The sequence below is a fragment of the Ascidiella aspersa genome, chromosome 1 (genome assembly GCF_963924565.1).
Source record: "Ascidiella aspersa chromosome 1, kaAscAspe10.2, whole genome shotgun sequence".
Lineage (NCBI taxonomy): Eukaryota > Metazoa > Chordata > Ascidiacea > Phlebobranchia > Ascidiidae > Ascidiella > Ascidiella aspersa.
Genome location: NC_139447.1, coordinates 39,577,977 through 39,590,333, shown reverse-complemented (window position 1 = coordinate 39,590,333; position 12,357 = coordinate 39,577,977). Strand labels below are relative to the sequence as shown.

At 38.7% G+C, this 12,357-nt stretch overlaps 2 protein-coding genes across 2 annotated transcripts; one reads left to right on the top strand and one right to left on the bottom strand.

Moving 5' to 3' along the window:
- Window positions 1–400: 400 nt before the first annotated feature.
- LOC146170460 (H/ACA ribonucleoprotein complex subunit 1-like) lies at window positions 401–1,748 on the top strand. Its single transcript, XM_083381272.1, has 2 exons — window positions 401–607; window positions 1,380–1,748. Exons 1-2 carry the CDS (start codon window positions 401–403, stop codon window positions 1,746–1,748), a joined length of 576 nt encoding a protein of 191 aa, XP_083237398.1.
- A 988-nt stretch (window positions 1,749–2,736) lies between these two features.
- LOC146170459 (protein C-ets-1-like) lies at window positions 2,737–11,677 on the bottom strand. Its single transcript, XM_083382961.1, has 13 exons — window positions 11,512–11,677; window positions 11,035–11,200; window positions 10,583–10,701; window positions 9,483–9,595; window positions 8,783–8,970; window positions 7,649–7,771; window positions 6,838–7,038; window positions 5,819–6,550; window positions 5,395–5,528; window positions 4,937–5,051; window positions 4,472–4,598; window positions 4,032–4,136; window positions 2,737–3,689 (listed from the first exon to the last, which is right to left on the bottom strand). Exons 1-13 carry the CDS (start codon window positions 11,569–11,571, stop codon window positions 3,578–3,580), a joined length of 2,295 nt encoding a protein of 764 aa, XP_083239087.1. The 5' UTR covers window positions 11,572–11,677; the 3' UTR covers window positions 2,737–3,577.
- Between the last annotated feature and the right edge of the window lie 680 nt (window positions 11,678–12,357).

Genomic DNA, 12,357 nt, shown 5'->3' with positions numbered 1-12,357 from the left:
GAAAAAAATGTTATAATCACGTATTTTGTTAATAAATAGTATTAAGCTGTTTTATCACTGTAATCCTACTTTAACGTAATCTGTTTTTTTTTTTTACCTATTTTTTAAGTCTGTCAATAGTTAGTAAATGTAATTGTGGTAATTAAACTCCTGTTAACGCTGGTATAGAATCCTACAACATTTTTACACTAACGAAATACGTTAGAAAACCAGTGGTGAAAATTGAAAACTGGAGATGAAAAATATAATAATATTTACCAACCTTGTACCCTAACCCAAATATTGTGCGTTGAATAAATAATTTAAACGCTGGATTTAAATTCAGAGCCTATATTTTAATGCAGATTCACTATTTAACCATGTATTTATTTGCAGGCATATTTGATAACAATTTAAAACAATGTCATATCGGGGTCGCGGAGGTGGTAACTTTCGTGGGGGAGGGGGTAATTTTCGTGGGGGAGGGGGTAATTTCCGGGGGAGAGGGGGTCGCGGAGGGTACGGGAACCGCCAATATAACGACGAACCACCAGAGTATGTTGTGGAGTTGGGAAAAGTAATGCATCCGTGCCAAGAGGAACTGGTGTGCTCGTGTACAAATGAAAAGGTTATTATTTATAGAATGAAACCGAAATTTTAGCAGACAAATTTATTTCTGCTTCGATAGATTAAATATAACCACCTAATACTGGTAAAATATCTGGTTCTTGCAAACATGTAATCGCAATATTGACTAATGCCTGGTTTGGATCTTTGTTTAAACAAATTACAGTCCAGAATAAAATGGCTCCATGAGAAGTTTTAAAGGGTCCTGTTATCCACTATGGAAAGTATGGCAAGTCCAACCGCAATTTTTTACAACAGACTAGACCTGCACCCCTAGAAAACGAATATGCACCTAGTTTTCCATATGTGGTATAATATACTTTTCACCACCCAGTCATCCTCAATTTTTCGGCTGTGCACACGCAAGATCTGCCATACTTTTTAGACTGGTCTGTCATTAGCAGTTTTGATTATCAACCCAAATAGGGAAATTAAATAAAGGCAAGAAACCGAGCCCATATAAACTTTGCTGTAGAAAGTAGATACTTTTTTGTGATTTTATTTCACATCGGTCTTTATAGAGTCAGGTTCTTAGATTCCTTAATTGCACCAGTCTACTCTGTGAAAAGTACGGAATGTGGTCTTATTTTGAACACCATATCTTTACTACACAAGTTCTGCCATATTTTTCATCACAATATTGAGCTAAAGGTTAAAATATTGATTAAAGTGGTTTGTCAAATGAAGAATTAACTATATAATGTTAATTAAAAAATGAGTACACTAGGAAACAAGTTGGTATTTTTGAAAAATAAATATTGATCATTTTTTAGATTCCCTATTTCAACGCACCAGTCTACCTGGAGAACAAGTCTAAAATCGGAAAGGTTGACGAAATTTTCGGCCAAATCCGTGATTTCTACTTCTCGGTGAAGATGGCCGACAACATGAAAGCAAAATCCTTCACGTCGGACACAAAGTTTTTTATTGACCCAGCAAAACTTCTGCCTCTGCAGAGATTTTTGCCGACCCCTGGTGGGGTTTCGAAGAGGGGTCGGGGCGGACGCGGTGGGTCGTTTGGCCGAGGGGGAGGCCGGGGTAGAGGGGGCTTTAGGGGGAATTCCCGAGGTGGGAGAGGGGGTGGGGGTTTTAGGGGCGGAGGTGGGTTTAGGGGTAGAGGAAGGGGCAGGGGTAGGTATTAACATCGCGCTTTTTTTGATTATGTGGGTTGCTTTTAATGATGATTAGGGCGATTATTTTTTTAAATTTTAGGATAAAAAATTTAACAAATTTTAACCTAACCCGTAAATTGACCAAATTTAACCTTTATTTTAGTCAAAAAATATTCGCCTTAAGATCTTAACAAGTGGGGTAAATGGTCGATTTTGAGGCCATTGATATTAATGTGATGTTAAGGCTTTTCACTGCCATTGATTTGTTTCTTGCGATGAATTGTGGTCAAACTGTTTTATTTGCTTGCTCATTTATTACATTTTGAATTCCTAATGTTGAGTGTGAAATCCTGATATTGTCACTTACAACATGATTTGTTGATGATTGTAATACGTGTTTTTCAAATTGTCTTCGAACTAGTTTGTGATGACATTGCTAGTTGTTAGAAAGCTTCTAGAACAGTAGAAATCCAAATGAGAAGCCTAGTATAATATTGTTATTAAAACACCAGAAGCCTTCCATAGACTACCTACAGTAAATAAGTCATCAAGATGAAAGCAAGGCATGCTAGAAAAACGACTAGCCTGCAGTGAGGTTCGAACTCGCGACCTCGGTACCAGAACGGGGTTCGGAGCTGAACATGTTGCAAACAACCATAGCAACATGCAGCAATATGTTTCCAAAACGAGCAGTGGGAGGTTTAATAACAAGTACGTGCATATACGATAGACCTTAGAACTGATGTCCGATATAATCTAAAACCGGATGTTGTCTCTACCGATGCCAAATACATTAAGCGCAACTTAGAAACAGTCTTATAACAGACAAAAAGTTAAAATAAACTATAGCAGATAGCTAATTTTGGCCTATTACCTGTCAAACTTCATTTACGCGTTCAATTTTGTTTGAACATAGTAATGACGTCATTTAGTATCGGAACAGGCGGATTAATTTTTTGCCAAAAACCTGTATCAGACCATCAATTGTTTCAGTTACACGAGACAATGATTTGTTCATTGAATTTATTTTCATGGCGAGAAAAACATTCACAAAAGCACATCAAAAAATAAGAATTGATGCGGGGAATTTACAAAACTAGCCTGTTTTATTATCGGCCGAAAAGCACCGGTTTCAGATTCCAATTAGTCCAAACTTTCAGCATTGTTTAACCGAACAAAACCGGAATGGTGCTGATGGCCACATAAATACAAGGTTTCTAACCAAGCACCTCCTAATTCTACAAAGTTATATACAATCGCAAATTGGCAAGAATCGTCAAGAACTTTTGGACAAGAATACGGGGAGAAACAAGCCTGGAAAACCAGAATGATCGTCGGGTGAACGAGATAGTCAGTGCAGCAAAAAGTTGAATCTCTACCAGCAGCGAACAATAAAAAGTTGCTCCTTTTGTGTAACGCGTGTTTCGGCGATTAAATGAAAACACAGTGCAAAGAAATGCTGATTTAAGCAAGATAGCAGCTCGCTGGGGTTAAAGGTCATGTGTGTAGCAATATAAGGCAGTGTGACGTCATTGTGATTGTTAACAAATGTACACGATTCTGACGTAACAAATAAGGCGCTGTGATGTCACTGGTGTTAAGAAGGTACAATCAAATCATCGACAAGGAAATAAAAAGAAACGAAAAACGAGAGGCAACCAGTACCTGCTACCACGCGTAGCGCTAGAGGGTAAAAATAATGTAAAATGGGGTGCGCTTCGTAATCGCGCGTTTAACGAGAATAAAGCACAGAAAAAATTGTGAACTTTTCAATCAAACTTCGACCTCTATCTTGGAGCGAATCATTTTTCCTGGAAGCAGGATCCGCCACGTGCATGTGTGTGGCGCCAGAGAGCAGCTCAGTCGTCACTGAGTCGATCTTCAGGTTTGACGTCGAGCATGGCGTGCAGTTCTGACGGCGAGTAACCCAGCAAGCTTTGCAGGTCGCACACGAACCGGTAGACGTAGCGTCTGTGGGTGATGAGGTTTGGTTAAGTAAAGAAGATGGATATTTCAGCAGCTGACCTAACTTTGCAAACGCCACATCAAATATGCGATTAATACTTGATTTATGAAAGAATTTGAAGTGCTTGAATTAGAGCTATTAGCTTATATCAATCTTGGTTGGTAGCCGTATTTGTTTTATTCTAAATGTGGAATCAGCAGAAACTTTTTAACGACAAATCGTACTTTAGTGGTTAACAAGGTTTCGCGAAATCGTGCTTCATCAGGACAAAGTATAAATGGGCATTAACAATCTAGCTGTAGCAAGAATATAACAGGCTGAGAATTAAATATCTTCAGTTGTCTTACCTTCCAGCGGTCTTTTGTATGATGTTCTTGTCGTAGTAATACCTCAAACCTCGCGACAACTTCTCGTAATTCATCTTCGGTTTGTTTTTCCTTCGGCCCCAGCGTCTGTAAATAACAAAGGAGAGTTGAATAAACAGATGAGCAATAATGAAACCACTTGTTAAATATAGCTTTGCAATTTTCCTAGAAATATTTTTTTGGAATATTAAATAGGTAGGAAACGGTTTTCTCACAACTAAAGCAGCCCGTATTTTGTAAGTTTTTTTTTGTTTTGTAATTCAATTTTCCGAAGTACTGTATAGTTTCGAAACAATTAAACGTTTTTTGTCACATATAACTATGTTTTTTCACAAATGCGCAAAAACCATAGTTCTACCTTAAATGTACCAAATACTTAAGCCACGTGGCTTCTAACAATAAGACAAGGTCATATAGGTCACCTTGCCACTTCGTCGGGGTCAATCATCTTGAACTCCCAGCCGTCTCCCGTCCACGTGACAAAGTGCTGACACGATCGGTCGGTGAGAAGCTCGATCAGAAACTGCCACAGCTGGATCGGTCCGCTGCCTGTCACACAATTTCAAGGTGAAGTCAAGGGCGAATTTTTGTCAAGGGCAGGTTAAAGCAAGTTTTAAATGAAAAACATTGCGCAACATGACTGTATTGTGCAAATTGAAGAGTTAAATTTTAAGCAAAACTCACATGGTGTTTACAATATTACTATTTTAAAAATTTTGCGAAAACCTATGTGACGTAAAGGAGTTTTCAACTCATTCTATATAATAACACTATAAAAAAGCTTCGGTTAAATTCAAGTACGTATGTTAAACCTATAAGAGACCGCCATCAACAAATCTTTCCTATAATCCAAATGTTTTACCAGCATAGGCATTGGTTGAACTTACCGTTATATCCAGTGAGGAAAGCTCCAGGGATGACTGAGTTGCTCGGCATCTCTGGCATGGAGCTTTGCATTCCACCGCGCTGCTGGTGCATGAACATGCCGTCGAAGTTGGGCTGCTGGAAACAATACACAATGTTAATTCGGTGCCAGTTTCAAGTTAAATATTGTAAACGATACTAAATGCTAACTCCATCTTAATTTGTGGCAAATTCCTTAAAAAACAGAACAAAAACGAAAATTAACCTTAATTGACTAAGGTTGGGTTAAAATAAATCGAATTGGCTAAATATTGACGTCACGAATTCGAACGAAAGTATGACGTCACGAGACCAGATTCACGTCACATGACACCATAAAGAATACTTTAAAAAAATGACAAGTTTAAGCCGTTTCACTATCAAACCAGACTCTACAAATATAAAATATTGCGCAATTGCAAAGTATGACGTCATAATTTACCTCGGGGTCAGGGGTGAGCATGTCGACTGGTCCCGGGTGGTTCCCCCAGGGCCCCATGGGGTTATTGTGGGGCTGCATGTTGTGGGGACCCCTGGGGTCGTACATCTTGCAGTGGCTGTTGCGTTGGATTTTCTCTGCAAAGATAAACACTTGGTTAAATGATTGTTTCTTGACGCCGCGTTACAATAGAAGGTGTTGGAACAGTTTAACAATGTGAAAATTAAGAGCCCTCCACCATAACAAAAATAATTTTAGCGATCACAAAATGTGTTCTTTTCGAATCGTTACAAAATTGTACATAGCATGGCAAAAAAAAATCCGTCAACCCCTAGAAATCGAAGTTTAAGTTAATTAAGCCGAAATGTCACCATTTCGCGACGTTGAAACTTGTTCAAGGACTTATCGTTAAGTTTATAAACTTTACCTTTGGTTATTTCCTGTCGCTTCATGTGTTCCAAGTGTTGGTGGTGATGATACGAGGCCAGGTTCACGTAGTACAGGTTCGGCCAGGCCCCACCCTGCATTTCACCCCCTGGGGGGCCGTGGGGCGGTGGTGGGTGCGATCCAAAGGGGGCGTTTGGGGCCGGGAAGGGGTTTGAGGCGTGGTGGGTGACGGGGCGGTGTCTGTGGAAGGGTTTGAGGGGTGTAAGGGTGGGTTCGGAAGCTCGTCTGTTCTCAAAGTTCGGAGCGTTGTTGTTTGAGATGTGAGGAGCGCTCATTTGTCTTCTCATCTCGAGAACGCTCGGATGCTGGGAGGAGGAGGAGCAGGGAGTGGGAGGAGTGGGGAGCGCCTCGCTCTTTATGTGATGGAGGTGTGAGCTCTCAAGGGAGTAGGTTCTTCGAGCTGGGTCATGGGGAAATGGCGCGCTTGGGAAACCCCCCATGTTCTCCAGTTTAACGTGGGGCGTTTCGAGGTGGTTCCCCCTGAATGGGGCCGGGTTAAAGTGGGGTTTTGTGTCCGGGGTGAATTCCTCGCTGGGGTTGTTGTACAGGGGTCTGGGGTACATCGCAGGGGCTTCCCCACCCTGTGAAGCGGCCCTCATTAGAGGGGGCTTGTGGGTCTCTGGTTCCAAGTGGACCCCGCTGTTGGTGTCCACCACTGGCTGGGGGTCGCAGGGGGTCACATGCCCCCCCAATTGTGGGTCGCCAGTCACGTCTGTATAAAAAAATTAAAGTTGAAATATTGGTGTTTGTTGCGGCACAACTATTTTTTTGCATGCGTCCAAAAATAACATTGATAACAAAAAAAAAACGTTTAAAAGGTGGAGGTAAAAATATATGACAAGAATGTTTTCCACAATCAAAATTACTTTTCTTTGTTGCAGCATTAAATAAAGAAAACCACCATGTTTTAAAACGCTACCATATTAAAAAAAGCTCTTTCGACCCAAAATGAAAATCTTAAGGTAAAATAAATAATATAAACAAACAAGTGCCACCCACCACACTGCAATCGATCGAGGTGCTCCCACAAGATCTCTCCCACGAACGGAGGGCAGAGTCGGAGCAAGTTTTCCTTCTTCAATCCGCACAGCACGATGCCAGGAAGATTAAAATTGCTCTCATCTAATGAAGGGATGCTGAACTCCTGCGCAATCCAACGAGCCCAAGTCTTCACGTGCACGGGACTCCACTGTCGGGGGTCTGGAGTGAAATAAGAGGTTATTTGGGGTTAGCATATTACTAAGTAGAGCAAATAACTAATTAGGCAAGAAAATCCTAAAACTAATTTTTTAAGAATATGTATATTTATTATTGATATTATAATTTTAATATTGAGTAAGATTGTGTAAAAATTTCCCCTGTACAAATTCGACATGCGCATGCGCAGTACCGAATTCGAAACCGATAAGAATATTTTCTATTTTCTTAAGATTATATTTTTAATCGATATAAAAACAAAATAAGAGAAAGAACGGTCGGTGGCCAAAACATAAAAATAAAATATTTTTTGTATTGCTAAGCTATAACGATTATGTTTATAAAGAGAAATTGATTTGCTTACAAATGGCTGTTGTTAGGTCAAAAATTGTTTGATAAAATTGTTGTTTTGTGCAATTTCAATGAAATACACTTGCTATTACTTGGTTAGGGTTAACTTTTGAGGTACATCACTTGATTAAATCAGCTGGTTGAAGTGTTTACTGGGATTGTATTACCTTGACGTAATGGTTAAAGTTTCCTGTTACAGAGATATTTACGTTTGGTCTAAACAACACCATTAAAGCACAATTGCTTGAATCACGATTCTCACCTGGTGACATGTGGTTTGACTCCATCACATTCTTGAACGACGAGAATGACTGGGTGATGGCGTCATTCATTTTGGCCCCAGTTCCGGGGGTGATTAGGGGGAAGTGGGGGGTCTTTGGGGGGGCTGCGATAAAAATAAAAATTCGATAAAACGCAGGCCTTATGTAGTTGTTTTAAGGGGCTCGAAATGGTCATTGTAGAAGCCTACCTATGTAACTTGTAAAATTGTTCTCCGGCAAAATTTTATTAAAGTACCAACGTTTAGACAACCTATATTCGGGCAATCTTCTTATAGGTGGAACAGGTGGTCGAAACGTAGGTACTTTTAATAAAATTTTGTCGGAAAAACAATTTTACAATTGACAGCAATGCCTTGCAGCAACATTATATTCATTTATTGTTACCAGGTGTAATAATAATAAAGGTCACAAAATGAAAACCTTAAAAACCCTGTGTACCTTATTATTTCGCGGAACCCGGAATAAATAGAGGCGGAAGCGAGCTAATTATAGAAAACCGATTTCCGGTGAATATGTAAAGCGACAAACAACCTAGATAAGGCTGTGTTCGCAAAATGCACTCATAGTGTGACTCATAGATGAGATAGGTTTACAAACGGCAAATATTTGACAACGTTTAAATCAGCAGAAAACGCGAAACGCTCGAAACTGTTTTGTCGATCGTGATTCACACGTTTACTAGTTTGCACAGTCGTCTAGTTTTGCGATGAATTCCGTTGTTTTTCGACAATTTTTTTACATGCCGATTTATCATAGCCTTGGGTGAATTTTTTCATTTGATAGGAAACCAGTTTTTGCGGACATCTAACTACCACGAAATTGTCGTCTTTACTGGTAGCGATAGGAATTTATTGCAAGCTTGTAGCGCAATTAACATCCACTTTGTATAGCGATTTTTTATAAAACACTATATTTTAACAAAGCTTATTTTTAAGGAAAAATCTCGATTTGTTAAAAAAAGTGATATGTAAAGAAAAACAATTTTGGGTCGAATTTAACACAAAAAACGCATTTATTTATTTATCAAATAAGGGTAAATATATCTCCAGATTCAAACCAAGATAACGTTAAAAAAACGCTTTAAAAGCAGCTTAAACATCCATAACGCCACCAACCTTCATCTCCAGGAAGCGCCAGCTTATTTCCCATCAAATTGTTCTCATCTAGGGGAGTCCCCGCCTCACTGCCCACACCGCCACAAGATGGCGTAGCGGCACCGTACTCTCGGCCCGTTGGAACCTCCTGGGCCGGGTCCTCAACACTGGGGAGACGAAGGGTCAGGCGCGGCCGACGCTTCTTCGCACTGTGACGTAATAAAGAACGTGACGTAATGGTTAGGTGCAGGGGTTAAGCTGGGGCATTTATGTGTGAATCTATGTAAGGTTAGTTTGATAAATTTAAATGTTAAGTATGGAATCTGAACAATGGATTTTTTTTTCAGATGTTTAAAATAGAAAGTTTTTTTGTTTTGTTTTCTTTATTCAACTTTTGTTTATTATTTTTAGATGATTACGTTTGTGTTTAAACAATACATCGTTCTTGCTTGCTTTAAACTTGTCGGAACTGTCGGTGTATTTTTGCGCAAACTTAATCACAGGGATGGAAATATGGTAGACATTAAACATTTCCAGCCCTGCGATTGTATATTGCACATAGGTTGCGCTAACAGCTAAAAAACGAAAAAAATGCTTTGTTTAAACACAAATCATCAAAATAAAAACGTTATCTGTGTTAATATGTTTAAATAAACAAATCGGTTTTAAATATTTTTAGAAAACAACCGAAATAACGAAGAAACACATTGTGACGTCATACCTGAGTGGCAATTGTTCAGTGACGTCACTTGGGGTCCCGGGCATCGATTTTCCGACGCTGTAAGGGGATTTCCCGGCGTTGTAGGGCGAGTGACGAAGTCCGCTATCTTTGGACTGCACAAACACAATTACGAGCATTTGATTAGCAACGGATGTTTGAACAAATTGTGGCTCGAAGATGGTTTTTCGCAACACTGGATCGATGTCGACCGAATTTGTCCGGTTTTCTGATACTGTACCATCCAGTTTGGCGAAAAACTATGTTATATTGCGTTTTTTTTGCGTAAAAATGAAATTTCAGCTTCTTGAATATGACATTTACGCCGTTTGAACGAAAACGAACGTATATCGACACGAACCATGTTTTGAAAAATCGATGTCAACCAATTTTCTACAACGTGCAATTCTATGACATTGTTTGAAAGTGGGCATTTTTACGAGAAAAAAACAATATTTTCGGTTGCCGAAAAACACAGCAGTTTTTATGATAGATCTAAAATCTCAACCAGCAAACGAACGCGTAGCAATAAGATAGGGTTTAAAAAAATCGATGCCAATTAAATTCCGAGGCTCTGTCGTAGAAATGTAACAGAATCGAGAAAATGTTGCTTTTAACGAGGAAAGGCAATATTTAAAGCTGCGAGAATCGCATTTTACGACGATTGAAAACACACGATGTAATTTAACTACATGCCAAACTTATTTGTTTTGCGTCTAAGCATACAACTTGTATCGTCGTTAAATAACAATAAAACGCAAGGAAGCCGAAAAAAGGCCGAACGTTTATTTAGTTAAGCGTCTATTAATTTTACCATAAAGTATTTGAGAAACACCAATGCGCCATACGATTGTTTTTTAGCAAATTTTATTAATTTGATCAAAACCGAAAATTTAAATAAAATAAAACAACCAACTCCTACCGCCACAGATTTAGATTATAGACCAATTAAATATGGAAAGATGAAATATAACTCATAACTCATGGCAGTCGCAATAATCTTACAATTGCGATAATTTCCTAAACTCTTGACACAAACTTCACTTTACTAGAGGAAAACTTTACAAAACAAAAAAACACCGCGTGTTCGATTTGAAACTTACATGTGGTGACTGGTAAACCTTGATTGGCGTGCAAACGCTGACCGGAGCCGCGCTAAGTTCCAAGGGTGGCGTGTTCAAATCCACGCCGTGGAAAGATGGCTGCAACTCACTGACTGGTTCTGAAGAAAAGATTAAGTTTAAGTTTAAAAGCTGGTGAATTTCACAGCAAAGTGGGTGATAAGCAACTTGTTTTATTTCATTATTTCACCGTTTTGGTTTAGCTTTTATACTTGAACTTTTCAAAGCAATTTATACTTAGAAACTTAATACTTGTATTTTCACATTGATGATGACATGAGGCATTGTCGAAACGTTTATACTTAAAAATAGTATTACTTACAAAGAATAGGAATTTTTTAATTTTGTTTAGCTCGAATAAAAAAAATTTTTGTTGCCGAAAAAAAAAACGTAAAAAAAAATAAAGGAATTTTATTTTTTTTTTTTTGTCTTACCGAAGTTGCCGCTGGCGTGGAAACTGTCGTTGTGGTTGTTTTGTTCCAGGGGTGGGTAAGGAGGGGGAGGATGGGTCAAGTTGTCACCCACGTCTTGTGTCGGGGAAAAGTCCCCGGGTAACTTGATGAACTCAAGGTCATCGTCGAAAAAGTCGTTTTCATCAGACTGAAAAGTAATAAATTTAAAATAAAAATATTCAACTTGAGTTCAAATTTTTGGTGTTAAAAGCATTTTTTTTGCCTTAATAATGTTTTTCTTAGAACAAAGTTTTTTTTAACAATATAATTAAAGGCTCCAAATTAAAAAAATCTTTTTAAATAATTTGAACCGTTTTTGCTGCGTTAGATACTTGCGTTGATATTTTTGATATCAAAAAACATTTAGATGTAACTTGAAATATTCAGTATAATTAGGTGAAAAGAACAGATATATTATCACAATTTTTTTATTTCGCGTAAAGTAAAATAAATGCTTACCTTGAGATTGATGGATGGTATATTGAGGTCGAAGGATGGTACAACATGTTGGTCCACCATGCTTGTACGTTCAGCAGTAAGCTTCGGTGGCAACGCAATCAGTAAGGAACAGGTGAAATCAAGTACGACGTTAAATCATTAAAACTTTAAGCACTATGCAAGCTAAGTACAGCTGATAGCTTGAAATAAAAAAAGTTTGATGAAGTCTTGATTTGAAATATTTCTTACAAAAACAAAATCAAGGTAAAAAAATTAAAAAAGGGAAAAACACCTGTTTTACGTTTTTTTTTTCCAACTTTTGACTTTCGAAGGTAAATTTACCCAAAATTACCAAAATTTCCTATCAAATCTAAAAAAACACACTTCCTGTTCTTAACACTGCGCTTCCATATTTGCTACCAACAGATAACTCAACATTGCGTAAGAAATTAGCTGAATCTCCGCTTAATGACTGATCACAGTGACAAGCCAAGACATATTGGATGACTGATGAAGTTGCGTGTTGTGCACACGACCAACTAAATCAACCCAATGATCAGCGCTTTGTGCTTTGACCGACCGCAATAATTCATATTCTAATCAATATCACTTGCCCTGCCCCTGAGCTACAAATTACGCAAAACGCCAGCAATTGACCACTTTGGAGCAAGTAATAATCGCCAAAGCGGCAATTAGCAGTGGTAAGGTTAGCTGGGCCGTGCGAGGATTTCGCTCAAACGTCGAACCACCTTAAAACTAAACAAGCCGAAATCGCGCAATTAGCTCCAACCGCGGCGCGTGTTACAATCGCGATAAAACCGCCATATTTAAAGCGACTTAATCGCTTCTTGATTAGGGCTCATGTGC